The following is a 27,896-nucleotide window of genomic DNA, read 5'->3' on the forward strand; positions in this document are numbered from 1 at the left end:
GTCAATTCTAGCGGCGGGCGCAAAAAAAAAAATGGTTGTCTGTAACGTCGGTTTAAGGACGATAGTTTAACGTGACGTCATAACAGAACATTAATGAAATTTTTGCATTCTTTTATGAATAAAATTGAATCTTTTTTATTGAATTATCACTATTTTGTATGGATACAAAGGAGTGAAATTAAATCTACAATTTAATTGATAAATTTACTTTTATTTGCACTCATTAATTCAAATATGTTTATTAATTTAACGAAGAGATTATTTTAACTTTAACTTTTATACATGTTTGCTATTTAACTTCTTCCAATCTGTGTTATTCTGTTAAGGATAGGACGATGATAGGAAAAGTAGGAAACGAATGGGAGTGTTTCAAGTTTAATGTGCCTCGAAAAAGTCAAATCGATGGTAGTTCCAATCGAGTGGAAGAGAGATAGATGCGGCGCAAGCATACAATGAGCGTAACGGGACAATGTGTGTAACGGGACAATGTGCGCAACGGGACAATGGGTCATCCTTTTTCGTGCGTGCAGCCGGTGTTCATCTATTTATTAGACGTTGTCACGTCAAAAAATATGTGTGATTCGCGTCTAGAAATTTTGATATTAACTTGAAAGAATATTTCATTCACTATTATGTTTATCACGTTCTATATTATTTTCAAAGAATCCTGCTTTTAATTTTGTGTCCGAGTTTCGTATTGTAAGTTTAGTTGTAACATGAACAACATGAGAACACATAAATTTGCTCGTTACCGAATTCAGATGTTTACGCATCACACTGAAAAATAATTTTCGCAGACTTTAACGGCCATTGTCTGAAGTAGCTTGGCTTCTGGGTTGTAGCCGTGTCCTTGGCGATAAATTCACCGACCTCGGTACGTAACTGCTATCCTGATGATGGCGACTGCAATGTCGACCGAAACGTCTCGGGGAATTTTTCGCCAAGTATACGGCTACAACCCAGAAGCCAAGCTACTTGGTACTGAAAAACTCTTTTTTTTATATACTCCGTAGTGATTTTGTCCCTCCAGCGAACACAATTACTACCGAAGTCAGGCCTGCCTTTCCTCGTTAGCCTCCGAGCCCGCCAGTCTTCATTTGAGGTCACCCGTGTTAACCACACGCCCACCTCTTTCCCTCCCCCTCCCTCCCCCCTCCCCAGCCACTACAGCGTCGAGCGGCCCGCAAGGCTTTTGTTCGGATTTAGAGGTCAGCCTGTCGTTAATCTGTGTCTGTGAGGCGGAATGTCGAGTGTGACATTCGCTTGTCGCCGGGGTAGCATCCTCAAATCATCTTGCTTCTAATATCTCCTTGTTTTTTGCACATGATTATATATATATATATTTTTAATGTCAGCACGTCTTTCAGTACTCGCCATCCAACTTCGGTAACGAGAAAATTTATGTGTGATCATGTTGTTCATGTTACAAAAATAAACTTATAATACGAAACTCGGGCACGAAATTTAAAGCAGATTTCTTTAAAATAATATAGAACGTGATAAACATAATAATGAATGAAATATTTTTTCAAGTTAATACCAAAATTTCTAAACGCGAATCACACTTCTTTTTTTTAGGCCTGCCGTTAGAATTGACTTTCTGAATCGTGAACAATGCTTGCTACCATCACGCGATCATAGCAGAACGAAACAAACTGGAATTATAAACTATTAGAAACGCCTCTGATAAAAGCGAAAAAGATTTGAAAAGAATCCTAAACCCCGGCTCTGGACATTATTATTGACAAGGAATTTTATTAAAATACTGTCCAGATTATTAATTAATACGTTAAACAGGTAATACAATTTCTTCCCGCACGTTAGAAGTTATACTTATATGGCATTACTAGAATATTAACCTGATACATTTTAAAACACTTAATATAACACTAAGTGTATGTTTGTATAGGCCTATTTGGTTTTGCGTAAATGACTAGAATCAGTCTGTAAATATAATTAATGCAAACAAACCTTGACCTTACTGAGCTGTTTCAACATTATTATTATTATATAATGTTATTAAAAAAAGCAAACAAAAAAAATATTCTAGTGAAGAGATTTCAAACACGACTCTTGAGGTTAAAAAGGTCGCGTTATACCGCTGTACCAGTAAGCCAATTAGGAATTTAGAAAAATAATATGCATTATATTTATTCTGATGCCAGTTTTCTTAGGTATTTTAAAAAATTGAGATTAATTTTTATTATGACTATTTTAGTTTACTAAATATATTCCGGGGGAGTTTCACGACCATAAAGTTTCATTAGGCACACCTATACGTTTTGTATGTACCCTAATGTTTAAGAAAGTGACTATAAAAGTGGACCCGCCATCTTTGTGTCACATTTCCGTTCATGGACTTACGATCCATTTCAGCGAAATTACTCCTACCAAATGACGTACACCGAGAGCTAAGATGTTTACACATAAAAAAATATAATTTATGCTGAACCATCAATTAGGTAACGCAAACGATGAACAACATTTTTGTGCACAGATATCTGTAATAAAATTTTCCTATCTCTCCAATCAAAAATTTCCAATTTTCCTAACTATTTTTTTCTAATAATTAATCTAGTTTGTGATTTTCTGAAATAAATAAAGAAAATTCAGCTTTCGTCAATCCCATATATGGCCTAGAATGATATAGCAAAAACTAAAGAAAAATCAAACAGACTATGCACTAAATGTATATATCTGAAAAACATATATGGATATCACAATCCAGGTGGTGGCAGACTTGAACATGACATTTTCCCCTCAAATTACCGTCACTTGGGAATTACCTTCACTTTTCAAGGATTTTAAGCGATTTCTCTGACTTCCCATGACCAATTCGAACTTCCCTGAAATTTACCTGTATTTCCAGCTTAAATTTACGAAAGTTAATATGGTTACAAATTATCCGGGTATCTTCATAAATTTAAGGCTGCTGAGTTTATTTACTTTGAACATGAACTGATAAGAATCATATTGGAGCGAGCAAAATACACTCCACTTACATGTCTACCCTGCTCACAGCAGAACACAGACGTCAGAAGCGCAGTTTCTACGGAGATCCAGTTATCAGCAGTTGTGGACCTAACTGCGAATTAAGGCGAGGGCGGGTGACGGGAGGGTTTCAGGTAGTTTCAAGGGGAATCAGAACATTGACAAAATAATAACCTCTTAAAAAGGCATTTTAACGCATTTCTACAGTTCTGAAAATTTTTCATCTGGCTTAATAGTACAGTAATTACGTTAATAGACACAACAAAATAGCATTTTCACCAAAAAATTGAAATAATAGATACATTTAAAATATATAGAAACCGAATTTATAGTTCATGTGCAGGCTGGAATAATTCATTTTTGTTATCTCTACAGTATTTTTTTTCCCTAATTTTAAAGGGAATTTTGGGGAACTTCAATTGGTTATCAGGCACTCCGAGAAACCTTCCTTTATTTGAGGTGCATCCCTAGATGTAAAGTCCATGAATTTACTGTAATATCTAACAGGGAACGTTTACAAATTTACACAAATATTTTGTGCTTGAAGTTTTGCAAGAGCAAATTCAGTATTGCCAAAATTGAAACGATGCAATATGGTACGGAAGTGACGCAAGGAGACACAGACCCGGTGATGGTAGGCATCCGCCCTTCAGCGTGACTCCATTATTTTTCCGGGGAAAGTGTTTGTCCCTAGAGTCGCATTGTGTCATTTCTAAATTTCACAGGAAGGGAGGGATGGAAGGGGAAAGTTTTATAGCCGCCACAAAATATTTCGCCTACGTGCTTTCTCCCTACCAATTTTTTTTTCACAAGAAAATAAATTTGTTTTTTTTTTCCACGAAGTGGCATATTGTTCAAATTTGACAAGTTCTCAAAGCAGGGTACATACTTACTTATTTACTGTCACTTGCAAAGCAACGCGTGATTTATGTTTAGGAAAACTGTCCACCACGTGATGTTGATAACACAATAGTGTCAGGAGGGTACGTGCACCCATTGATTCCCCCCAAAAAAGTCGTAATATATATACACACATAAGTATATACATATATATACACCTATATATATATATATATATATATATATATATATATATATATATATATATATATATATACACACCATTCCCACTCACCAAATAAAATAATTTGAAAGCAAAAAGCACACAACAGGCAAATAGGTTGTAACCCCCCCCCCCCCCCCGGATATAAAATTCTGCGTAAGCTATAGATGACACGCTTGTGAATGGTCAAATTCGAAGCCAGTTAAGGGGGATCAGGCCAAGCCATATTGCAATTCCAAATATTTTTATACCACTCGCAATAAAGCTTCCGTGCTACATTTTTTTTTGTTTTGACATGGCTTATGACGTATTGAAGTCAACACTTTGTGAACTGGTGTGGATATCATGATAGTTGTAGTCGCCCGCGTGAAATAATAAGTTATTTTCTCGCGGCGCTTACGGACTAGAGCCTGATGGTAAAAGTGTGGTTGCAACAAGGTATATAAAGGCCTGGGAGATATTATTTATGTCTTGACATGCCAAAAATTAGGATAGATAGTTCAAAATTAGAATTATAGAAAAAAAGATTGAGAAATTCAAGATGGCAGGGGGCTAATCCCCTTTGAACGAAACGTATTTTCAGCTATGTCTGTTTGGAATGATTCTGACTTACTGAGCAGGCCCTCCCTAGGAAACATCCGCGGTCACGCCACTGACGGAAGGCTGAGAACAAGTAATATAGAAGTAAACAGAGATTTCACTTTCAGGTTAAACATAATTTTTTATATTTTTCTCTGAAACCGTTCACTAACGATTCTAACACTACCAAACACACGGCATAAAACTAATGATATTTAGTTTTTTCCCGGACGATATCAGGATCTAGAATGTTAACCGAATTCTTTGGGTTCAGGATCTAGAGCTCTTAATACATTTATACGTTTTAATAAAATATCGTCGAACTTGTATTTTCGTGTATTGATACTCATGACATAAAAATTGAGGTTTTTCATAAGATTTTATTAGAGACGGAAGGTGGTGTTTGTTGATGTTCTAAAAGAATGTTAGGTTAACCTAGTTGTATCACAATACATAAACATCTTTGCCTCGTATAAACGTGATATTATTTAAATAAATGCCCATCTAATGCAACACACAGACTGGATTTATCAAAATTTCAAATACTGCAAATACGAAAGAAAAAAAAGTACCATTAATTAGTGTCTTCATGTCTTCAATAATGAACTGATTCATTCAAACACACATCAGTACAAAAAATTAACATAAATGTTGATATTTAAACATAAAAGTTTACCTAGGTTTCCCGGTTCCTGTACATTTGTTATTTTAAATACACCAGACAGGCATACGTAAAACACAAAGATCTTTTGGCAAGCACGATTTGAAAATTCCAGGACTCCAACCTGACGGTGTGACATTTGTTGATTCGCATCTTAATTTAAAAAACAAAATGTTAAACGATTTTCTCAACATTAAAATATTGTACTAGTAAAATAATCATATAACGAAAGTGAAATTACAGTTGTTCACAAGTTACATTATTCAAAATTACTTATAATTAGAGACCTGCAAAATTCGCGGTTTCGATGGCCTTCAGGATAGACTGCACATACCCCTGTACACTCAGGCAAATAACGCAAGTTAATTGGCTGCCGACTTGTAAGTCGTCTCAGCTGGTTTGTCTGTGATTCGATCCTTCTTTGGTTGAGAGTTTATAACTGGTTGAGATTCGTCCAGACGAACAGTAAGACAATAGCAAAATTATCCAAGAGGTATATGTGTTTGAATTCTAGCCTATCACCGAATGAATCCGCGAATTTTGCAGGTCTCCACTTATAATTTATGTCTGGATGTGGCTGGCATTGTGGTGTTGGTAGAGACGAATGGCTAGAATACAATAAGCGCATCGCAGTCCCTATCTGGCGACTGACAGCCTCCTGGCCGAGAGGAAACGCCTGCTGCCCGACAGGCGATAGTGGCGCCGCGCAGCGGCCGGAGACAGGAAACAACACCCTCCTCCACCCGGAGGTTCGGGACCCGTAATTGGCCCGCCGGGATAATTGCATCATCCTGGCGCGGGACGTGCGGGGAAGGGAGGGGGTAGCGGCTCGGTTTCGCTCCCGCACCCTATCCCCCTCCCCCCCCCCCCCCCCCCCCACAGGCTGTAATTGGGCGCAAGATGCTGCTACGAGCCGGGTTCCTGGAGGTCTCTCCCCTCCACCGCCCCTTATCCACGGGGTGGCTTGTCGTGGGAGCAGGGTATCCGGAGCCGTAACTGATTTTCAGAACCGGGAATTTCGGTACTCGTCTTCAGCGGAACCGATAATTCACTGTACTTTCGGTAATAGGTATTTTTTTTTAATCAATGGTGCGGCAGTCGGTGATTTAAGTAGTAATAATTAGTTTTTAACGATTGAACAAGTTTAAGTGACCGAAAGTTAAAAAAAATATAAAAATTGAATTGAAAAAAAATTGAATAAAGTAACTATTTATTCTCAGTATCTCAATCTTTAACTTGGAGGAAAAAAATTTATAAACAAATAATTAATTTGACGCACGAAAAAATCACAGAATTATTAACTTAATATAACATTTCTTCTTTACATAACAAACTTAAAAGAGAAAAAAATTGGTTGTCTGTAAAGTCGGTTTACGGACGATAGTTAAACATGACAACGTCATAATAAAACATTGATGAAATGATTGCATACTTTTATGAATAAAAATGAATCATTTTTATTGAATTATCACTATTTTGTATGGATACAAAGAACGAGTGAAAAGAAATCTATAATTTAATTGATAAATTTACTTTTATTTGCACTCATTAATTCAAATATGTTTATTACTTTAACGAAGAGATTATTTCAACTAAAACATTTATACATGTTTGCTGTTTAACTTCTTCCAATCTGTGTTCTTCTGTTAAGGATAGGACGACGATAGGAAAAGTAGGAAACGAATGGGAGTGTTTCTCAAGTTTAATGTGCCTCGAAAAAATCAAATCGATGGTTGTTCCAATCGAGTGGAAGAGAGATAGATGCGGCGCAAGCGTACAATGAGCGTAACGGGACACAGCGTAACGGGACAATGTGCGTGACGGGACACGTTTTCGTGCGTGTAGCCGGCGTTCATCGATTTATTAGACGTTGTCACATCAAAAAATATCGTTGTTTAAAGAGTATAAGGTGCAACAACCACAGGCGCTAGCACACACACAGCAGTCCTGACACCGACTGGCGACTGAGTGAGACACCCACTCCCCCCCCCCCCCCCCCCCCCCCGGCGCCGCCGCCTCGCCAGAGGAGAGCATCAAGTGGAAGTAACCTTAGCGAGCAATAAAAACTAAACTAAACTTTATGCTGTCGAAGTCGAGTCCAGAAAGTACCGAGATTCGAATTTGAATTCCCGAATCTTTTACTATATCAAAAGTACCGGGAATTGCCGGTACTTTCGGGACAGGAATTTCCCGGTTCTGAACCCTTAAACGTGGGAAGCACACACTCCGCCGGCGAACATACGGCGTTCAGCTTTAGACCCGTCCTACAATGACACGGAAATAAAGTTTCTACAATAGCACGCAGACGGTTACGGACCGTGCGGATTAGCTCAGAAATGCTGAGATCTTCCGTTTAAGTTGTTCCGTGCGACCACAACTTGTCTGCGGTCGTATAGCCATGTTCGTTTATGTTTAAATACGTTAAAAATTGTTTTAAGTATGCACAAGAATATCTAGTGTTATATTATTTCTGTCTTTTATTTTTATTATTTATGTAAATTATGTCCGTGCTATAATTTTGAAGAATATTTTTTTGACGTGACGTCTAATAAATCGATGAACGCCAGCTGCACGCACGAAAAAGTGTCCCGTTACGCACATTGTCCCGTTACGCTCATTGTACGCTTGCGCCGCATCTATCTCTCATCCACTCGATTGGAATAACCATCGATTTGACTTTTTCGAGGCACATTAAACTTGAAACACTCCAATTAGTTTTCTACTTTTCCTATCATCGTCCTATCCTTAACAGAATAACACAGATTGGAAGAAGTTAAATAGCAAACATGTATAAAAGTTAGAGTTAAAATAATTTCTTCGTTAAAGTAATAAACATATTTGAATTGATGAGTGCAAATAAAAGTAAATTTATCATTTAAATTGTAGATTTCATTTCACTCCTTTGTATCCATACATAATAGTGATAATTCAATAAAAAAAGATTCAATTTTATTCATAAAAGTATGCAATCATTTCATCAATGGTTTTTTATGACGTCACGTCAAACTATCGTCCATAAACCGACTTTACAGACAACCTATTTTTTTAGTTAAATTAATATTTCTTAGCCTTGCTATGCTATCTCTTTTCTTTTTCGTGCATTGCGGAAGCAGCAGACGCGATAGTGAAATAGCCCGGGCTTATAAACTACGTAAGAAACGCAAAAAGCAAAATATTCAGAAATCACGTTTTAGAATACCGGTTTGTAAAAAAACAGCAAGATGCGATAGCGCAACGCAGTTATTGTTCATCTTCCAACTTTCTTGCGTTTTGGGTAGCGCTTTCGACGGCCATATTTGTGTTCAAGCCATAAATTGTGCATATAAGTCCACGATGTTCTTTTCATTATGTATATAGCTACATCATGTTATAGGTAGGCCTACTTGTTAGACTTTTCACACAGTGATAAATATGAATTATGAAAATAAGCCCGAGGTAAAAAAATATGTTTCATACTGTTTTACATTTTTTTTTGTTGTAGTAGGGTTTGTGACGTGTTGCGATTTCCGAGCTTATAAAATAACTATGACTTTCTTGCGTTGCTTGAGTGGTACGGTTAGGTTGCAGTTATAGCATGTTCCACGCCTAAGCCCTTATTTTGGTAGTTCTTAACATACCAGCCTCAATAATGATTGTTCCAAGACTTGACTTTGTGGTTATGGCTAGCGCTCAGAACACAATAGTGCGACATAAAATGTGGTCGCACCACGCTCAACCCAGCTTATGGCTCCGATGGCGCCACTGGCTGTAAAGCCCGCCGCACACGGTACAATATTCCTTACAATATTGTAAGCTAGGAGTCGTACTGGCTCTACTACTAGTTTCTTCACTCGAATTCAAACTGGATACTAGTAGCTGTAAGAGCTGGGCTACTGGTTTTGCGTAATAGACTGCGTCCTATTTTCGTTGCTTGGTGTGTTCCAATATTTAAGGAGTGGCCAATCAGAACTCACTAAAACAGCACGAGGGGTTGTTTACACTTTTAAGCGCGCATGTCGTGATAAACGTGGACGGAAAGAAGTGGAATAGTGACCAAATCCTCGTTTTAATAAATGCATACAAAGAAGAGCCTTGTTTGTATGCAGTAAAAAATGTGAATTATCATAATAAAAATTTGTTGTGGAGAATATTCTCTTCACAAAACTAGTAAGGCAGCTAGAATCGTGTGCAGCAGAAACTTGTAGCGCACCTAGTGTCTCAGCTTGTAGCATACACAGTACAGAAACCAGTAAGCATTCTCGTAAGCAAACTAGTAGGAAATATTGTACCGTGTGCGGTGGGCTTAAGTTGTGTCTGCGAGTCAGGCACGGGTATGAGGGGGGGGGGGGGGCGGGAGCATCTGCGCGGAGGTTGTACGCGGGCTGAGCCCCCAGGCCGAAAAACGACAGGAAGCCGCTAAGCCCCAAACAAACCCGTGGCTAGACGAGGTGTTGACAGTCGGTTAACTCGGGTGGCCTCGGGGGGGGGGGGGGGGGGGGGGAAGCTGGTTCCAGACATTTTGGTAAGGGGGGGGAGGGGGGTAGATGAAGCCGACCTGTTCAGCCGCATCTATAATCCGTGTCACGTAACTTGTCTCAAATTTGACAGTTCTCAAAATTATTACACAACCTGTATTTTATTTTTTGTAAACGGTACTGAAATAATCAGTTATTTGAAACAATACAGACATTGTATGTTTGTACATTACCACGGAGGCAACTCTACAGCTACCAGTAAGAAAAAAAGTCCGCAGTAATATTGGGTTCGGATTCTTACCCGGGCATTTATGATGTGTGTTGTCCCAGTACGCCAATAGTTACAAAGGTTATTTGTAAATCATTAACTGAATAACGCAAAATAATGAACACAATACAACAATATTAAGTCCAATTGTTGAATAATACATGTAGATTATTTATTCAAAGGTTTAAAATATATATACTTGTCTGTAATATCAATCAAATTTTAGATTATGCGCCAATTTTCGTAAGCGCTACAAGAAATATTCTGTATTGTTTACTAAACGTATTTAATACTTATTTTAAGGCTCTGGAACTAACTGCACCAGGCGACAAAGCAATTGAAAAACTTAGCTACCTCTAAACACATGATGATGAAGAAAGCATCTTTGGAGCAACTACTTAGCGTAATCACTTCGCGATTTTCCTACTGTATGGATATGTGTATACATGTGTGTATATAACTGGTTTTAATGTAATACCTAGAGACCGAAAAATTCGCGAGTTCATTTCTTGATAGGCTAAAATACAAATATTTATACCTCACTGCTGCCTCTGCTATTGGCTCACAACTCACCTAGATGACTCTGGGTCAATGAGAAACACCCAACCAAAGCTTTAATGAATCACAGGCTGCTACGTTGGGACGTCTCACAAGACAGCAGCCAATGAGTGGGTGGAATTTGACCGAGTGTACGTAGAACTATGGAGTTCATCCTGCAGGTCATTGAACCTGCGAATTTTTCCGGTCTCTAATAATACCATTTCACTTTTTTTCTTATATTGGCAACGTGTGATGTTTCACCCTTGATTTTATTTCGGCAGAGTAATATGTGAATTAATTGTTGGTATAATTTTGTAATGTCTACATTTCATTTTAAACATTTAACTAGAGATTAAGTCTGTTTTCTGGCATATTTCCTACTTTACTGTCGACTCTGTCTTAAATCGCTTAATTTAAATAGCTAATGTAATGGTAGTTGATTTACAAATGTGGTAACATATAAGAGAAGGCTCACAGCCAGAGAACCGGAAACATCGCGAATATGTTTGGCGTCAGACTAAAATTCAAAGTCATGCGTTTGCTTTATATTGATTACTCTATTCATTGGCTGATCTCTCCGCGAGAACTTTTTTTTTGTTCGTGGTATTGGCACTACCTGATCCACCTACTTCTCTCCAAGCTGGACATCGTTGGCTCACGGTCGCAGAGGGGCGTGTCCCGAATAACTGCCGTCCAATGATGGACGTAGTTCGAGAGTCTAGTGCGGTTTGCATTCTTAACTTGCGACAGAATTAAATTTCCGTATCTCTGTTCAGAACCTTAACTCCGCCTAGAGACCTGCAAAATTCGCGGCTTCGATGGCCTTCAGGATAGACTGTACATACCCCTGTACACTCGGGCAAATAACGCAAGTTCATTAACTGCCGACTTGTAAGTCATCTCAGCTGGTTTGACTGTGATTCGATCCTTCTTTGGTTGAGGGTTTATATCTGGTTGAGATTCGTCCAGATAAACAGTAGGCCAATAGCAAAATTATCTAAGAGGTATATGTTCTTGAATTCCAGCCTATCACCGAATGAATCCGCGAATTTTGCAGGTCTCTAACTCCGCAGCTTACAAAGACGAACACCTCGAGGGCAGTTTGGAAGGCGAGAGAGGATCTCTTGCGGAAATACGGAACACTCGGCTATGGGAAGGGGCTGTGCCTCTCACGATAGTGAGGTTGCTGGGCGAGACTGCTGCTTGCTGCCTCGCAGTCATCGTCCGTCCTCCACCTGTCTGCACTCGCGTGACCACGAGACTGGTTTTTACGGGTTCCCCCCCCCCCCTTCCCACTTCGCTACGTTCCCCTTCACCACCCTAGCGGGTAGACCAATCGTGTACCCTTTCCGCGGCCACTCGAAAGCCATCAAAGAGTCGTGACCAACAGTTGTTGGACGTACCGTAAACATGGCACATGTGTATCATTATCAAGCCGCCTGTTTCATGTACTTACTACGATGAAGCAACGATGGTACGCAAATACACATAGATCTTTAGAATATATATATACATATATTTTTTTTTTCTTCGGCAACGAGAAGATTCGTATGTTCTCGCGTTCCACGTCAACTTATAATACGAAACACGAAATTTAATGTTGAAATTCTTTCAAATAATGCTGAGCGTGAAAATTCCAAGTATATTTCTCGACGAAAATCACGCGTAGTTTCCGCACCCGCCACTAGAATTCGATGCCGGAGCAGCTATGTCTACTATCGAATTATTCGATTCGCAGAACGAAAGGTTATACTATATTGATTATGTATGATACTTCCTTAGTATTTAAAAGTCCCCCCCCCCCCCTCTTTTTTCTGTAGCTTATGTATATTTGTTTTCTTATAATCAAAATTTTAAATGTTTCTATATTTGGTCTTACTTTAATCTTGCATAACCAAAAAAAAAAAAAAAATGCAGTGTCGTCTGTTCATTGCCTGCTGACTTGCGAGGCGTCTTTCAACTGGGTAACTTGTGATACTTCTTTGCTCCAGGATCGGTAATTAGGCCAAGATTCCACTAGATTATTAACATTGAAACAATACCATAAGAAGCAAAAAAAAGAATTGTTATCTGAATCTTCCCAATCACAAAATGAATTGACGAAAAAAAAAAAAATCGGGGCCCTAACAATATAAATAAAAATGTAAATGTCCGTTCGTTCAAAAGCTTAAAAAAAAAACTATCTCCGAAAGTTCTTCGGCGATTGCTTCGTAATTTTTCCACGACGTTGCACCTGTGTTACACCTGTAAAGGTCAAGATGTAGATAGATAATAAAATAGATTATTTAATATATAGAGTGACATGCATAGAGAAACAGAGACGGAGAGATACTCACACTGCACGTCAAGCGACGCTACCAGGCTGGTGAGCGAGAAGCCCGTGCTGGCGTTGCGCGCATAGAGAACAGAGAGACGGAGAGACGGAGAGATACTCACACTGGACGTCCAGCGACGCCGCCAGGCTGGTGAGCGAGAAGCCCGTGCTGGCGTTGCGCGCATAGAGAACAGAGAGACGGAGAGACGGAGAGATACTCACACTGGACGTCCAGCGACGCCGCCAGGCTGGTGAGCGAGAAGCCCGTGCTGGCGTTGCGCGCATAGAGAACAGAGAGACGGAGAGACGGAGAGATACTCACACTGGACGTCCAGCGACGCCGCCAGGCTGGTGAGCGAGAAGCCCGTGCTGGCGTTGCGCGCATAGAGAACAGAGAGACGGAGAGACGGAGAGATACTCACACTGGACGTCCAGCGAAGCCGCCAGGCTGGTGAGCGAGAAGCCCGTGCTGGCGTTGCGCGCATAGAGAACAGAGAGACGGAGAGACGGAGAGATACTCACACTGGACGTCCAGCGACGCCGCCAGGCTGGTGAGCGAGAAGCCCGTGCTGGCGTTGCACGCATAGAGAACAGAGAGACGGAGAGACGGAGAGATACTCACACTGGACGTCCAGCGACGCCGCCAGGCTGGTGAGCGAGAAGCCCGTGCTGGCGTTGCGCGCATAGAGAAACAGAGAGACGGAGAGATGGGGAGATGGAGAGATACTCACACTGGACGTCCAGCGACGCCGCCAGGCTGGTGAGCGAGAGGCCCGTGCTGGCGTTGCGCGCATAGAGAACAGAGAGACGGAGAGATGGAGAGATACTCACACTGGACGTCCAGCGACGCCACCAGGCTGGTGAGCGAGAAGCCCGTGCTGGCGTTGCGCGCATAGAGAACAGAGAGACGGAGAGATGGAGAGATGGAGAGATACTCACACTGGACGTCCAGCGACGCCGCCAGGCTGGTGAGCGAGAGGCCCGTGCTGGCGTTGCGCGCATAGAGAACAGAGAGACGGAGAGATGGGGAGATGGAGAGATACTCACACTGGACGTCCAGCGACGCCGCCAGGCTGGTGAGCGAGAGGCCCGTGCTGGCGTTGCGCGCATAGAGAACAGAGAGACGGAGAGATGGAGAGATGGAGAGATGGAGAGATACTCACACTGGACGTCCAGCGACGCCGCCAGGCTGGTGAGCGAGAAGCCCGTGCTGGCGTTGCGCGCATAGAGAACAGAGAGACGGAGAGACTGAGAGATACTCACACTGGACGTCCAGCGACGCCGCCAGGCTGGTGAGCGAGAAGCCCGTGCTGGCGTTGCGCGCATAGAGAACAGAGAGACGGAGAGACGGAGAGATACTCACACTGGACGTCCAGCGACGCCGCCAGGCTGGTGAGCGAGAAGCCCGTGCTGGCGTTGCGCGCATAGAGAAACAGAGAGACGGAGAGATGGGGAGATGGAGAGATACTCACACTGGACGTCCAGCGACGCCGCCAGGCTGGTGAGCGAGAGGCCCGTGCTGGCGTTGCGCGCATAGAGAACAGAGAGACGGAGAGATGGAGAGATGGAGAGATGGAGAGATACTCACACTGGACGTCCAGCGACGCCGCCAGGCTGGTGAGCGAGAAGCCCGTGCTGGCGTTGCGCGCATAGAGAACAGAGAGACGGAGAGACGGAGAGATACTCACACTGGACGTCCAGCGACGCCGCCAGGCTGGTGAGCGAGAAGCCCGTGCTGGCGTTGCGCGCATAGAGAAACAGAGAGACGGAGAGATTGGGAGATGGAGAGATACTCACACTGGACGTCCAGCGACGCCGCCAGGCTGGTGAGCGAGAGGCCCGTGCTGGCGTTGCGCGCATAGAGAACAGAGAGACGGAGAGATGGAGAGATGGAGAGATGGAGAGATACTCACACTGGACGTCCAGCGACGCCGCCAGGCTGGTGAGCGAGAAGCCCGTGCTGGCGTTGCGCGCATAGAGAACAGAGAGACGGAGAGACGGAGATATACTCACACTGGACGTCCAGCGACGCCGCCAGGCTGGTGAGCGAGAGGCCCGTGCTGGCGTTGCGCGCATAGAGAACAGAGAGACGGAGAGATGGAGAGATGGAGAGATAGAGAGATACTCACACTGGACGTCCAGCGACGCCGCCAGGCTGGTGAGCGAGAAGCCCGTGCTGGCGTTGCGCGCATAGAAAAACAGAGAGACGGAGAGACGGAGAGATACTCACACTGGACGTCCAGCGACGCCGCCAGGCTGGTGAGCGAGAAGCCCGTGCTGGCGTTGCGCGCATAGAGAAACAGAGAGACGGAGAGACGGAGAGATACTCACACTGGACGTCCAGCGACGCCGCCAGGCTGGTGAGCGAAAAGCCCGTGCTGGCGTTGCGCGCATAGAGAACAGAGAGACGGAGAGATGGAGAGGTGGAGAGATACTCACACTGGACGTCCAGCGACGCCGCCAGGCTGGTGAGCGAGAAGCCAGTGCTTGCATTGCGCGCATAGAGAACAGAGAGACGGAGAGATGGAGAGATGGAGAGATACTCAAACTGGACGTCCAGCGACGCCACCAGGCTGGTGAGCGAGAAGCCCATGCTGGCGTTGCGCGCATAGAGAAACAGAGAGACGGAGAGACGGAGAGATACTCACACTGGACGTCCAGCGACGCCGCCAGGCTGGTGAGCGAAAAGCCCATGCTGGCGTTGCGCGCATAGAGAACAGAGAGACGGAGAGACGGAGAGATACTCACACTGGACGTCCAGCGACGCCGCCAGGCTGGTGAGAGAGAAGCCCGTGCTGGCGTTGCGCGCATAGAGAAACAGAGAGACGGAGAGACGGAGAGATACTCACACTGGACGTCCAGCGACGCCGCCAGGCTGGTGAGCTAGAAGCCCGTGCTGGCGTTGCGCGCATTGAGAACAGAGAGATGGAGAGATGGAGAGATACTTACACAGGACGTCCAGCGACGCCGCCAGGCTGGTGAGCGAGAAGCCCGTTCTGGCGTTGCGCGCATAGAGAAACAGAGAGACGGAGAGATGGAGAGATGGAGAGATACTCACACTGGACGTCCAGCGACGCCGCCAGGCTGGTGAGCGAGAAGCCCGTGCTGGCGTTGCGCGCATAGAGAAACAGAGAGACGGAGAGAGACGGAGGGATACTCACACTGGACGTCCAGCGACGCCGCCAGGCTGGTGAGCGAGAAGCCCGTGCTGGCGTTACGCGCATAGAGAAACAGAGAGACGGAGAGACGGAGAGATATTCACACTGGACGTAGAGCGACGCCGCCAGGCTGGTGAGCGAGAAGCCCGTGCTGGTGTTGCGCGCATAGAGAAACAGAGAGACGGAGAGATACTCACACTGGACGTCCAGCGACGCCGCCAGGCTGGTGAACGAGAAGCCCGTGCTGGCGTTGCGCGCATAGAGAAACAGAGAGACGGAGAGACGGAGAGATACTCACACTGGACGTCCAGCGACGCCGCCAGGCTGGTGAGCGAGAAGCCCATGCTGGCGTTGCGCGCATAGAGAACAGAGAGACGGAGAGATGGAGAGATGGAGAGATACTCACACTGGACGTCCAGCGACGCCTTCAGGCTGGTGAGCGAGAGGCCCGTGCTGGCGTTGCGCGCATAGAGAACAGAGAGACGGAGAGATGGAGAGATGGAGAGATACTCACACTGGACGTCCAGCGACGCCGCCAGGCTGGTGAGCGAGAGGCCCGTGCTGGCGTTGCGCGCATAGAGAACAGAGAGACGGAGAGATGGAGAGATGGAGAGATACTCACACTGGATGTCCAGCGACGCCGCCAGGCTGGTGAGCGAGAAGCCCGTGCTGGCGTTGCGCGCATAGAGAAACAGAGAGACGGAGAGATGGAGAGATGGAGAGATACTCACACTGGACGTCCAGCGACGCCGCCAGGCTGGTGAGCGAGAGGCCCGTGCTGGCGTTGCGCGCATAGAGAACAGAGAGACGGAGAGACGGAGAGATGGAGAGATGGAGAGATACTCACACAGGACGTCCAGCGACGCCGCCAGGCTGGTGAGCGAGAAGCCCGTTCTGGCGTTGCGCGCAGTGCCGTGCTTAGTGGGGGGGTTGGGGGGTGTTTTCTCCCCCCACACAAATCGACAGAGGGGGCGAAATTTTCTACAGGAGGCGAAAAATTAAGGTGGTATGTACATACGGCTATCTTTTTTTATTTCTTTTCATAATAAATTTGATAATTAATTAGTTTTGTAAAACTGTTTAATTTAATGTAATAGCTGATAAAGTAATCATTGTAAGCACTAAAAGTCAACAACCACCTCATCTCAACAGAACAAATACTAATATTAATTACGTCTCTCTACGTCGTCACATACGTAATTCACCATACAGGCAACTCTCACTTACAACAACAGCGCAAGTCTGCACCACACGTTGGGAAGGCCGACTTTCTCCAATTCGCAATCTCCGAAAATCCCTGCCGAAAATCATTGATGTTCTCAAGTGCATCATGTCAGAAAGTAGAGATGGCAGTGAGAAATGTGACTGTGATGGTATTTTGAGTCATATATCAAAATTTGATTTCATTGTGATGCTTGTTATATGGGAAAACATACTAATGTTGCTGAATATAACAAGCAAATACTTGCTAAAGGCAGATTGTGATATTTTGACTGCAGCTGATCTTCTCCAGTCTTCGACCAAGAATATACATAATATGAGAGCAAATGAGTTCAGCAGTTTCATGGATGAAGCCATACAACTTGCAAGTAAATTGGGAGTATCCGTGCAACTCTCCGAAAAACGACAAAGAAGAAAGGTATCATTTTCGGATGAGTTAACTAAAGATGAGCCAATTACAGACAAGAATAAAGCTTTCGAAGTTAATATCTACAACAGAATGTTGGACAGGATCATTGCAAGCCTTTCCGAAAGATTTGAAGGCCTTAGAGACGTAGCAAACATGTTTTCATTCATGTATCCCTGCCGACTCATGAAACTAAGTAGCAATGATTTACAGAAATCCTGTGAACAGCTGACGAGACATTACGAGTGGGACTTGGACAGTGGCCTCCATTCCGAGCTTCTTTCTTAAAGAAACATCCTGGCTGACAAACTTCCACCAAAATCTAAACCCAAAGATGTAATTCAAATAATTGTAAACAATGACTTGCAGGAAGCTTTCACAGAATCCTTTACGGCATATAAATTGTTATTGACTATTCCAGTTTCAATAGCCTCATGCGAAAGAAGTTTCAGCAAGCTGAAACTCATCAAAAACTACTTGCGATCCACCATTGCCCAAGGACGGTTATCTGGACTGGCAATACTCTCAATAGAAAGTGACATTGCTCGCAACCTATCTTTTGATACAGTTATAGAGCAATTTGCCGCTATTAAGGCACGTCGCCTGCACTGAAAAAATTTCTCAGTTTACGTATACAGTTCTTCTGCAAAAAGAAATTTTTATTTATATCTTATTTTGTGGTATGATCCATAAAATATTTTCATTGTAAGATTTTAAAATAAGTACAGTGAAGAATGTTAAGTTGGATTCGTTCAAAATAAATTAATTTTCTTGAAGAATATTATTATATGCTAAAAGTATACTATTTCTGCTTTTGGGACTATTAGCACTATTTAAAAAGGGTTAAACGTTGTAAAATATATTTAAAACTTACTTTTTCAATAGGAGAAATTGGAAAATTGTCAACACGTGTATGTTTAAAATTTACACCAAACAACATGGTCAAATTACTGAAGTATTGCTATTAAAAATAAAACTTTTTGTCTATTATTGATTTTTTTTTCCTTCAATCGCCTAATAATGACGGTGTTGAGGGGGGGGGGGGGGGGCGGCGAAATTTTATAACCTCACCCCCCACTTTTTAAGGCTGTGCACGGCACTGGTTGCGCGCATAGAGAAACAGAGAGACGGAGAGATGGAGAGATGGAGAGATACTCACACTGGACGTCCAGCGACGCCGCCAGGCTGGTGAGCGAGAAGCCCGTGCTGGCGTTGCGCGCGATGCACGCGAACTCGCCCGAGTCGCGCGCGCGGTCGGCTCGCGTGATGACGAGGTCGGGCCCGACCTGGTGGCGCCTCGTCGTGTTGGGCACCGGCTCGCCGTTCAGCGCCCAGTAGTACTCGATGCCGGAGCCGCTGGACACCTCGCAGCGCAGCGTGGCGGGGCGGCCCTCGGCCACGCTGGCGTCGCGCGGGTTCTTCGAGAAGTAGAACTTGTCCTGCGCGTTCGTCCCGTCGCCGCCTGCGCACACGTCACACACCCCCACTGTCGACTGTCGAGCACAACTGCTTCACACATTAGTAGGGACCGGAAAAATTCGCGGGTTCAATGACCTGTAGGATGAACTCCATGGTTCTACGTACACTCGGTCAAATGACACCCACTCATTGGTTGCTGTCTTGTGAGACGTCCCAACGTAGCACCCTGTGATTCGATACAGCTTTGGTTGGTTGTTTCTCATTGAGTCAGTCATCCAGGTGAGTTGTCAGCCAATAGCAGAGGCAGCACTGAGGTATAACTTTTTGTATTTTAGCCCATCGCGAAATGAACTCGCGAATTTTTCCGGTCTCTACACATTAGTATAGAGACCTGCAAAATTCGGGGATTCATTCGGTGATAGGCTAGAATTCAAACACACATACCTCTTAGATAATTTTGCTATTGGCTTACTGTTCATCTGGAAGAATCTCAACCAGTTATAAACCCTCAACCAAAGAAGGATCGAATCACAGACAAACCAGCTGAGACGACTTACAAGTCGGCAGCCAATGAACTTGCGTTATTTACCCGAGTGTACAGGGGTATGTGCAGTCTATCCTGAAGGCCATCCTAACCTCGAATTTTGCAGGTCTCTACACATTAGAAATTATTGAGCACGATAAAACAAAATAAAGTCATATAGGGGAATATTCGATTACACTTTCCGTGGTTTTAAAAAATACTCATTATTTCGAAAAGCGTACTTCATATACCAATGAAAAAATAACCACAGCCATGTGTTCCGCAAAGTTACAATATCGTCAAGCACAACTGCATCAAACATTAATAAGCTCGATGAAACAAAATAAAGTCCAATTATTGAGTATTCGATTATATATTCCGTGATTTTTTTTTTTTAATCCTCAGTATTATTTCGAAAAACGTATGTATTTCATATGCCTATGAAAAAACAACCACAGCCATGTGTTCCGCAAAGTTACAACAGCTTCCTTGTAAAGTATTACTGCAAATTATTTCTTGGCCCGAGAGTTTTACACGTGAGTTTAACTAAGTCATCAAGGGGGCGTACGCAAGGGAGAAAAAAGGGGGGTGGGGAGGAACTGGTGGATATATTCTCCCATCCCCCCTCAACGCGATATCCCAAGAAACCCTCAAAGAAAAGAATGTAAAATCAAACAGCAGGAAATGAAATTCTGTGTACGTTCCAGCAAGTAATCCTGGATAGTGAAATTGTATGTTATATACTGCCCATATTTTGGCCTGTATGAATATTAAGCAGAGAAATTTACAAAATTCAGAGAGTTTTCCATTAAACATAATTTCTGACATCATTATGTTTTATCAATCCCGTTTCACAGTCACGATTTTGCAAGCGCTAGAGAAGATATGATTACACCCCCTCCCCCCTTCCCCAACATGGATTAAATTTAACACGCACTAAAAAAAACCCTATGAAGTTTATGCTGGATACTAGACTCTACAAAATTATTAACACCACTTATTTACAGTAATGGAATAATCCATTCATCAAGTAATTTAAAAAATTACACAGGCTTGCAATACAACTTAATTAAAATAAGTGTTACATAATTTACAAAATATTTGCTTTCTTATTACAAGAGCAATATTTATCTGCGAAAGACGGCGTGTGTACTACGTGACACAAGCGCTCCTTTTATCAATTACTGAAAACAATATGGCCGCTATGACGTCATACTGAGATTATTTGTGGTAGGTCAGTCTGCCGGTGGCTTCCGTGGAGGAAGGATCCGTCGCCATTTTGAATCGAATGATCTGTATGGGCCTGAATCGAGGACTCCGTGGCATAAGAACGTTTTTTATTAAAATATGATTAAATGAATTTTTATAAATTTTAATAGTTTTAAAGATTTTTTTCTGGTAAAAATTAAGGAATTTAAAGATGGCGGCCAACACAAAAAGTGCAATGGTGACGTCATAATTAGAAATTGCAGAAAGTTCTATAATCTAAGCTGGTGGCAATTGCTATAAAACAATGGCGGAAATTTATAGAATTAAAAATGGTGGCAATACAAAATGGTGGCAATACAAAATAGCGGAATCAAAAATGGTGTAATCGAAAATAACGCTCCCAAAATGGCCGCCGGGTTCGTCAAGGGTATAGCTCAAGGTCATCCAAGATGGCCTCCGTGGCGTCAAAATCCAAGATGGTGGTCGGCACCTCAGGTCCCTAAGCCTGGAACCTGTAGCCGGAGGAACCAATATATACTATTATAAATAAAATGAAATATTTTTTTTCTGCAGGAATTATAAACCATCCCACGCAGTAGCCACAAGCATTGCCTTTAGACTCAAAAGTTTCAGTTATTTATTCAATTTGGTTCTCCTTATCCATTCTGCACAGATATTAAAAAAAAAAAATTCAACTTTGCTAGATAATTAAGAAACAACTATGAACTATATATAAAATATATATCTATTCATTTTAATAAGTTCGCCATTCAAAAAGTCTACAAGTCTAACCTTTGTTAAATGTAAAAAATAAAATAAATACTTGGAACACCACATACGCTCTTAAATAAAAAAATGGTCGGTGCAGGGAATAAACCCCCCATTATAGTACGTACCTATGTTCACTAGACCCTAATTTAAATATAAACGCGTGTAAAAAAAAATTTGGAGAAAAGTTTTTATCAATGGTGAAATTATTGTTGCGAATGATGCTACCATCACAGATACTTTGAGTTAGGTGCATGTGTTAGCTACGCCGTAAACCATTACAGCCCGCAGAACCAAGTCATAAAATGTGTTTTTCTTCTTGTCTTATTTAAAGAAAATCAAGTACAATGAACATAGGCGAGATATGCGCTAATCATTCTCGATTCTCACAACAGTTATATCATTAGCGCGTAATAAAGTTATAAACGAACTACGTACGTTTTTGAGTACGTTCTTGGACCAATAAAGTAAATGCACGTAATTTTACGCTTTTACAGCATCATCTTTACTACTTGCTTAGAACGAAGGATAAGAATGTTGGCTGAAATAGCTTTTTTTTTGCTTTTCAAATAAACATACCTATTCAAAGACTTAACGGTGGGTTATAAAACTAGCACAGGACTGCCCGCTCAGAAAACATAAACCCCTAACACGGCAATGGCCATGGCGAAATTAATCCAACAAAATAATGGAATTATGAAAACAGCAAATTACAATATCTTAAAACCTGGTGTTATAAATTGCAACAGAACATAACATATTGCGAAACATCCGTAGGAATTAGCCAGATGTAATAGTTATGGAGTGATAATGCAGTAAATATGTACCTACATTTGTAAATATATACATTTAAATGAAAGCGACTGTATCGCTACAAAAAAATGTTTGCTTTACTACTGGGTTCGAATTCTTACTCGGGTAGTTCTAATTGTGTTTTTATGCTTTGTGTTGTCTCAGTTCCTTCATTAGTTTAAGTTATTTGTAAACCGTTACCTGAATAGCTTTCCAGTATTAACTGCGCACATTAAAAAACAGGATAAAAAATATGATTATACTAGCTAAACCCGGCCACGCTTTGCTGTGGCACAGTTTAATATTAATTCATTGTTTAATTTAATATTTTACTGTGCATGGCTGTGGAATGTAATAGAAGAAATAAAAATGTGTTTAGCTTAAATATTTTTATTGTAAAGCTAATGGAAGGACTACATTCCTTGTTTTCCCATTTTTTGCATAAACATATAGATCAGATGGTTTACCGACTCTGGAGCACCCGACATATAACTGTCCATGAGAGAAGCATTCATTTTCTAAATTCAAACCGCACACTTGCAAAGATTGTCCTTGTGCTTTATTGATGGTCATAGCGAACGCAAGGCGTATTGGAAATTGAAGTCGTTTGAACTCGAACGCCATATCTGTCGGAATAAGTGGCATTGGTGGAAGTAATACGTCTTCACCTTTATGAAGTCCAATCAAAATTGTTGCTTCAATAAGATTATCCATTAATTTTTTAACTACTAATCGTGTACCATTACATAATTTAGGCTGACAGATATTTCGAAGCAATATAATTGGCACACCAATTTTCAAATTCAAAATATGTGGTGGTAATCCTGGAACATCGAGTGAATTGAGAAATTCCGTTGGAAAGTTCACTGCTTCATTTTGGTGCACTACTGAATCAATAGATTTGTATGTCATTGTTTCACCTTCGATTCTGTTTATAATACTATTGTTCATATCGTGTACATCAACATTTTTAGCCGCTAGAATGGCTCTTTCGCTCAACCATGCATGATTTTTGAATTTTGTTTCGATGTTTTGGAATACCTTGTCTACTAATTCCTCTTTTGAATCTACGATGTTGCATAAATCAGATGATAAGCTGATTTTTCCTGTTTCTGGATTTGTAGGTACAATGCCGTTACCAACTTCAATTAATTGTCTTGAAAATATGACTGCTGTTGGATCGTTCTGAAGTTTAACTCGCATATTCGTGGTTAAATGCATTTTTTTTACTGTGCTCCAAAAATTTGAATATTTTTTAATTTAAACGTATTTTTATCAATAGAGTCGAAAGAATATACTTTCAAAGTAGTTGGAAATAGGGGGTTCAAGCACAGGCGGAGGAGCCAGGAGCCGGCCGCCATCTTGGATGACGTCATCGGCGGCCATCTTGGATGACGTCATCATGACCTTTGACCTTGACCTTTGACCTTGCTAATCTATGCTAATCTATGCCAATCTACGCTAATCTATGCCAATCTATGCCAATCCATATGCTAATCTATGCTAATCCGTATGCTAATCTATGCCAATCTATGCCAATCCGTATGCTAATCTGTATGCTAATCTGTATGCTAATCCATGCCAATCCATGCTAATCCATCCGCCATTTTGTATTTCTAGAAATTTCCACCAACTTCGAATCGTGACGTCACCGTTGCACTTTGTGTCACGGACGCCATCTTGGATTTGAATTTTTTTTTCGAACTTTGAAATTCGATGTAAACATCAACCGCCATCTTGTTTTCGTCTGCTGGTGGCCGCCATCTTGTTTTCGTCTGCTGGTGGCCGCCATCTTGTTTCGTCTGCTGGAGGCAGCCATCTTGCGACGTCATATAGTTCTGTTGGTCGCCACCAGATAGCAGCAGGGATTATTTTTTTTTTTCTTTAACTAAAATAATTTCAGTGCCGAGGCTGGGATTCGATCCATGGGACGTGAAAACGTCCAGGATGTCATGGTTACGAGGCGGACACCTTGACCACTAGACCACGAGACCAATTGGGATATGGTGGAATAAATAATCTATATATGCCACGTACTGACGTCAAGTTTTATGATAAAAGGGGGGAGGGTGTCTTTGCCTTCCCAAATGCATTAAATTCAAATTATTATTATACCATCGCCATCTTTAATTCCAGCACAGACTACCAGATGGCGCCAAATTCAAATATTAGTTAGGGAGTCGGCAGGCAGGTGTCGCATGCCGCCATCTTGGTTCTCAAGTTGGCTGGTAGATGTCGCTAGTATCGCGCGCCAAATTCAAAAATTAGTTGCCAGAGGCGCCGCCATCTTGGTTCTCAAGTTGGCTGGTAGATGTCGCTAGTATCGCGCGCCAAATTCAAAAATTAGTTGCCAGAGGCGCCGCCATCTTGGTTCTCAAGTTGGCTGGTAGATGGCGCCACCGTCACCATATTTTAGTTCATACAATCGATACCAGATGACGCCACCATCGCCATCTTTGGTTCCTAGTGTTGCTACCAGAGTGTGCCACCGTCGCCATCTTTAATTCTTAAAGTTACCGCCGGAGTGCGCCACCGTCGCCATCTTTAATTCTTAAAGTTACTGCCGGATGGCGCCAAGTGTTATGCAATGTGTAACCAGTCGAGATAAGTTTGGAACCTGTAGCCATATTATTATTAATTAATAATGTATGTTTATTAAATATGATAGAGTATTTATAAAATATTGGTGTTGTGTAGCGACTCTCTCTTCTTCTCGTAGTGGCGGAAGACATCTCGAAGGTAGTGTTAGAATTTATGTATTAAAGCAATCACTCTAGCTGAGGAGACTAATAACTTATAGTTACAATTCAATAATATCGGCAATTAAATGTTTTGAAATTAAAGCAAACAACGTAAATGTTAAACACATATTTATTTAAATCTTATTACAAACAGCAAGGGGTAAGAACAATCGATGATTTAAAAGAAGTAAATAACGAGTAATAAAATCACATAATATTCACACACGACACATCATAGTGACAAAGGCAACATTAACTCGAGACCCAATTATACATAGTAGTATGGGTGGTCGAATAGCCAGAATTTAAGTAGCTGAACATTACAATGGGCGCAATGGAATTTGCCATACAGTTTTATACATTTATCCAGGCGGTTTCCATAAGTCTTTAAAAGTTTGTTGAAGCTAGGACAGTTTCTTTCATTATGTAAATCAACAATGTTGGCACTGCACAGTTCACTAAAGATACTTTTCTGTTTGTCTCCTAGGACGTATACTACATCTCCTTCTTCAGGGTTGACGATGTCACATAACACTGATGAGATTTGGTCAAAGCTCACTTCACCTTCGTTCCACGAGAGTCCATGCACTTCATAAGTCAGTTTACGATTCTCGCTTTGCGACAGCCTGTCTAGTTCGGACCAGTCACATGGTGGTTTGAATATGTATTCATAGGTCCTCAATACATCACCATCCTCGATGAACATTGCTGCAAGTTGCTTAACCACATACCCCTTAAGTGATGTGAGGCACTGAATGTTGCAGAGAAATAATGACATTTTTTTTGCCAGTACTCACGATAACTGATGTGTGAAGCTGTGCTAGCTCTGCAAGGCTGATGCTAGTTCTACAGGTATGACTGCAAGGCTGCAGTGCTGATGTTGTCTCTAGGATGCTGAATGTCAGACTGGTTGTAACAACCTTTGGTGTCGTAGTACACACAAATTTACAATTCGTCTTCATCACTATCCCCCAAGCCACTATCCGTTCCTTCATCCACATCTTCGTTCACCTCTTGCGCTTCCTTTGCGGCCTCGATGCAGGTCATAACAGCATGATATCAATAGGTAATAAATACCTCTTCCTCAGGGTACTCAGTGAGAATGTTGAGGGTGGAGGATGTAAGGTGGTAATGTATATCATTAAAGTCCATACCTATGTAGCGACGTACTACATCCATTACAAATTCCCGAACATCGTCCATCGTAACACTGTTTAAATTACAATCGCAAACACTCTCCGCGTAAACACTGGTGGAAGCCATGATGATGAGAGCGTGGTTAGAAGCAGACTACCACGTTAGCGGAGCGATGCTGTGAGGCCCCAGAACTCGCTCGAAATAACCTGCACAACACATTCCAAAAACATGACGTAGCCTATGGTTGACGGCACAAACACCCTGAGTGGCTCTGCGTGTTTCCTCCTGCCCGAACACGCGCTGCTGTGAAAGCCTCTTCCCAAGCACAGACGTCACTCCCGCAGCAGACAAAACAGGCGTATGCTACAGGAGCTAGAACAATTGAATAGCCAAATATATATTTAGACTACCCAACTTCATAAATGACATGAGATAATTCCTGTGCGATAATCATACTTTAAATGTTGTAATGTATGTATAAACAATAATCATGACTAAGTACTTGAAAAAAAATGTAAGTGAGGTGTTATTCACCTTTAGCGCTTCTCGATTTCTGTATCTGCTACCCACGAATTAAATTGAGACGGGAAACCCCACCATTTCACAAAAGACCGACCATTTCTTCGTTTGAGAACTTTCTCCACCAAATATGTGTCCGGATACATCGTAGACTGGATCTCTTCAGCATAGAAGCCACCACGAATAGGCTTGTGGTCCAAGTCTTCGAGGTAGTAGGTCCTGGGTTCCGATTCACGAACGTGTGTCACACGGAAAAGTTCAGAACTCCAATTCGCCGTGAAACCTTTCTCAAAGACACCTTTCTGCTTGGAGATTCTCACAATGTCACCAACATTAGCTTTATGCTTGCGTGTATCTTTCTTCTTCGTGTTGGTGAATACAGCCCCAAGTAGACGATCATCCTTTACATCTTTAGGCTTCATTTTCGTGGTAGAATGCACTGTGGAATTATATTCACTTATAAGTTTCGACAAAAGATCCAACCAAAAACAACTCAAAGTCTTTTACAAACATAATATTTATTACTCAATTTCTATCCTACTACAGAATCACTTGCGAAAGCCAGCAATCTTATAAACATTTAGCCCTGCATAGACGTGCAACAACTACTTCTTAGCTCCAAATGGCTCCAAATGCTCCAAACGGCCTTCAAATGCTCCAACAGCTCCAAAAAAAGGCTCCAAATGCTTGACAGCTCCAAATGGCTCCAAATGCTCCAAACGGCTCCAAATGCCTCCAAATGGCTCCAAATGCTTCAAAAGACTCCAAATGCTCCAACAGCTCCAAAAAAAGACTCCAAATGCTTAACACAGCTCCAAATGGCTCCAAATGCTCCAAATGGCTCCAACAGCTCCAAAAGGCTCCAAATGCTTGACAGCTCCAAATGCTCCAAATGGCTCCAAATGCTCCAAATGGCTCCAAATGCTCCAAATGGCTCCAACAGCTCCAAAAGGCTCCAAATGCTTCAAAAGGCTCCAATTGTTCCAAGAGCTCTATCTTCAATTGGTTCCAACTGATTCCAATTACTTTTCTTATCGAACTTGGCATGATTACTAACATGTCTTTATTAGTATACATTTTGACTGGCAGTGGTAACGTATTTTGCACCTTTAAGTTATAAGTTTTATTTAGAA

At 42.2% G+C, this 27,896-nt stretch overlaps 2 protein-coding genes across 2 annotated transcripts in view; both read right to left on the bottom strand.

Annotated features, from left to right (window-relative positions):
• LOC134529688 (inactive tyrosine-protein kinase 7-like) overlaps positions 1-13,664 on the bottom strand; it is a 232,811-nt gene extending 219,147 nt beyond the window's left edge. Inside the window, exons 1-2 of the mRNA XM_063364456.1 lie at positions 13,493-13,664; positions 12,993-13,118 (exon numbers count right to left, since the gene is read on the bottom strand). Coding sequence (XP_063220526.1) covers positions 12,993-13,118; positions 13,493-13,664 — 298 coding nt within the window. The remainder of the gene's footprint in view (positions 1-12,992; positions 13,119-13,492) is intronic.
• Positions 13,665-17,078: 3,414 nt separating this feature from the next.
• The window catches only part of LOC134533487 (inactive tyrosine-protein kinase 7-like), a 38,917-nt gene continuing 28,099 nt past the window's right edge, over positions 17,079-27,896 (bottom strand). Inside the window, exon 2 of the mRNA XM_063371014.1 lies at positions 17,079-19,117. Coding sequence (XP_063227084.1) covers positions 18,723-19,117 — 395 coding nt within the window. The 3' untranslated portion in view covers positions 17,079-18,722. The remainder of the gene's footprint in view (positions 19,118-27,896) is intronic.

Source organism: Bacillus rossius, chromosome 1, assembly GCF_032445375.1.
Source record: "Bacillus rossius redtenbacheri isolate Brsri chromosome 1, Brsri_v3, whole genome shotgun sequence".
Classification (NCBI taxonomy): Eukaryota; Metazoa; Arthropoda; class Insecta; order Phasmatodea; family Bacillidae; genus Bacillus; species Bacillus rossius.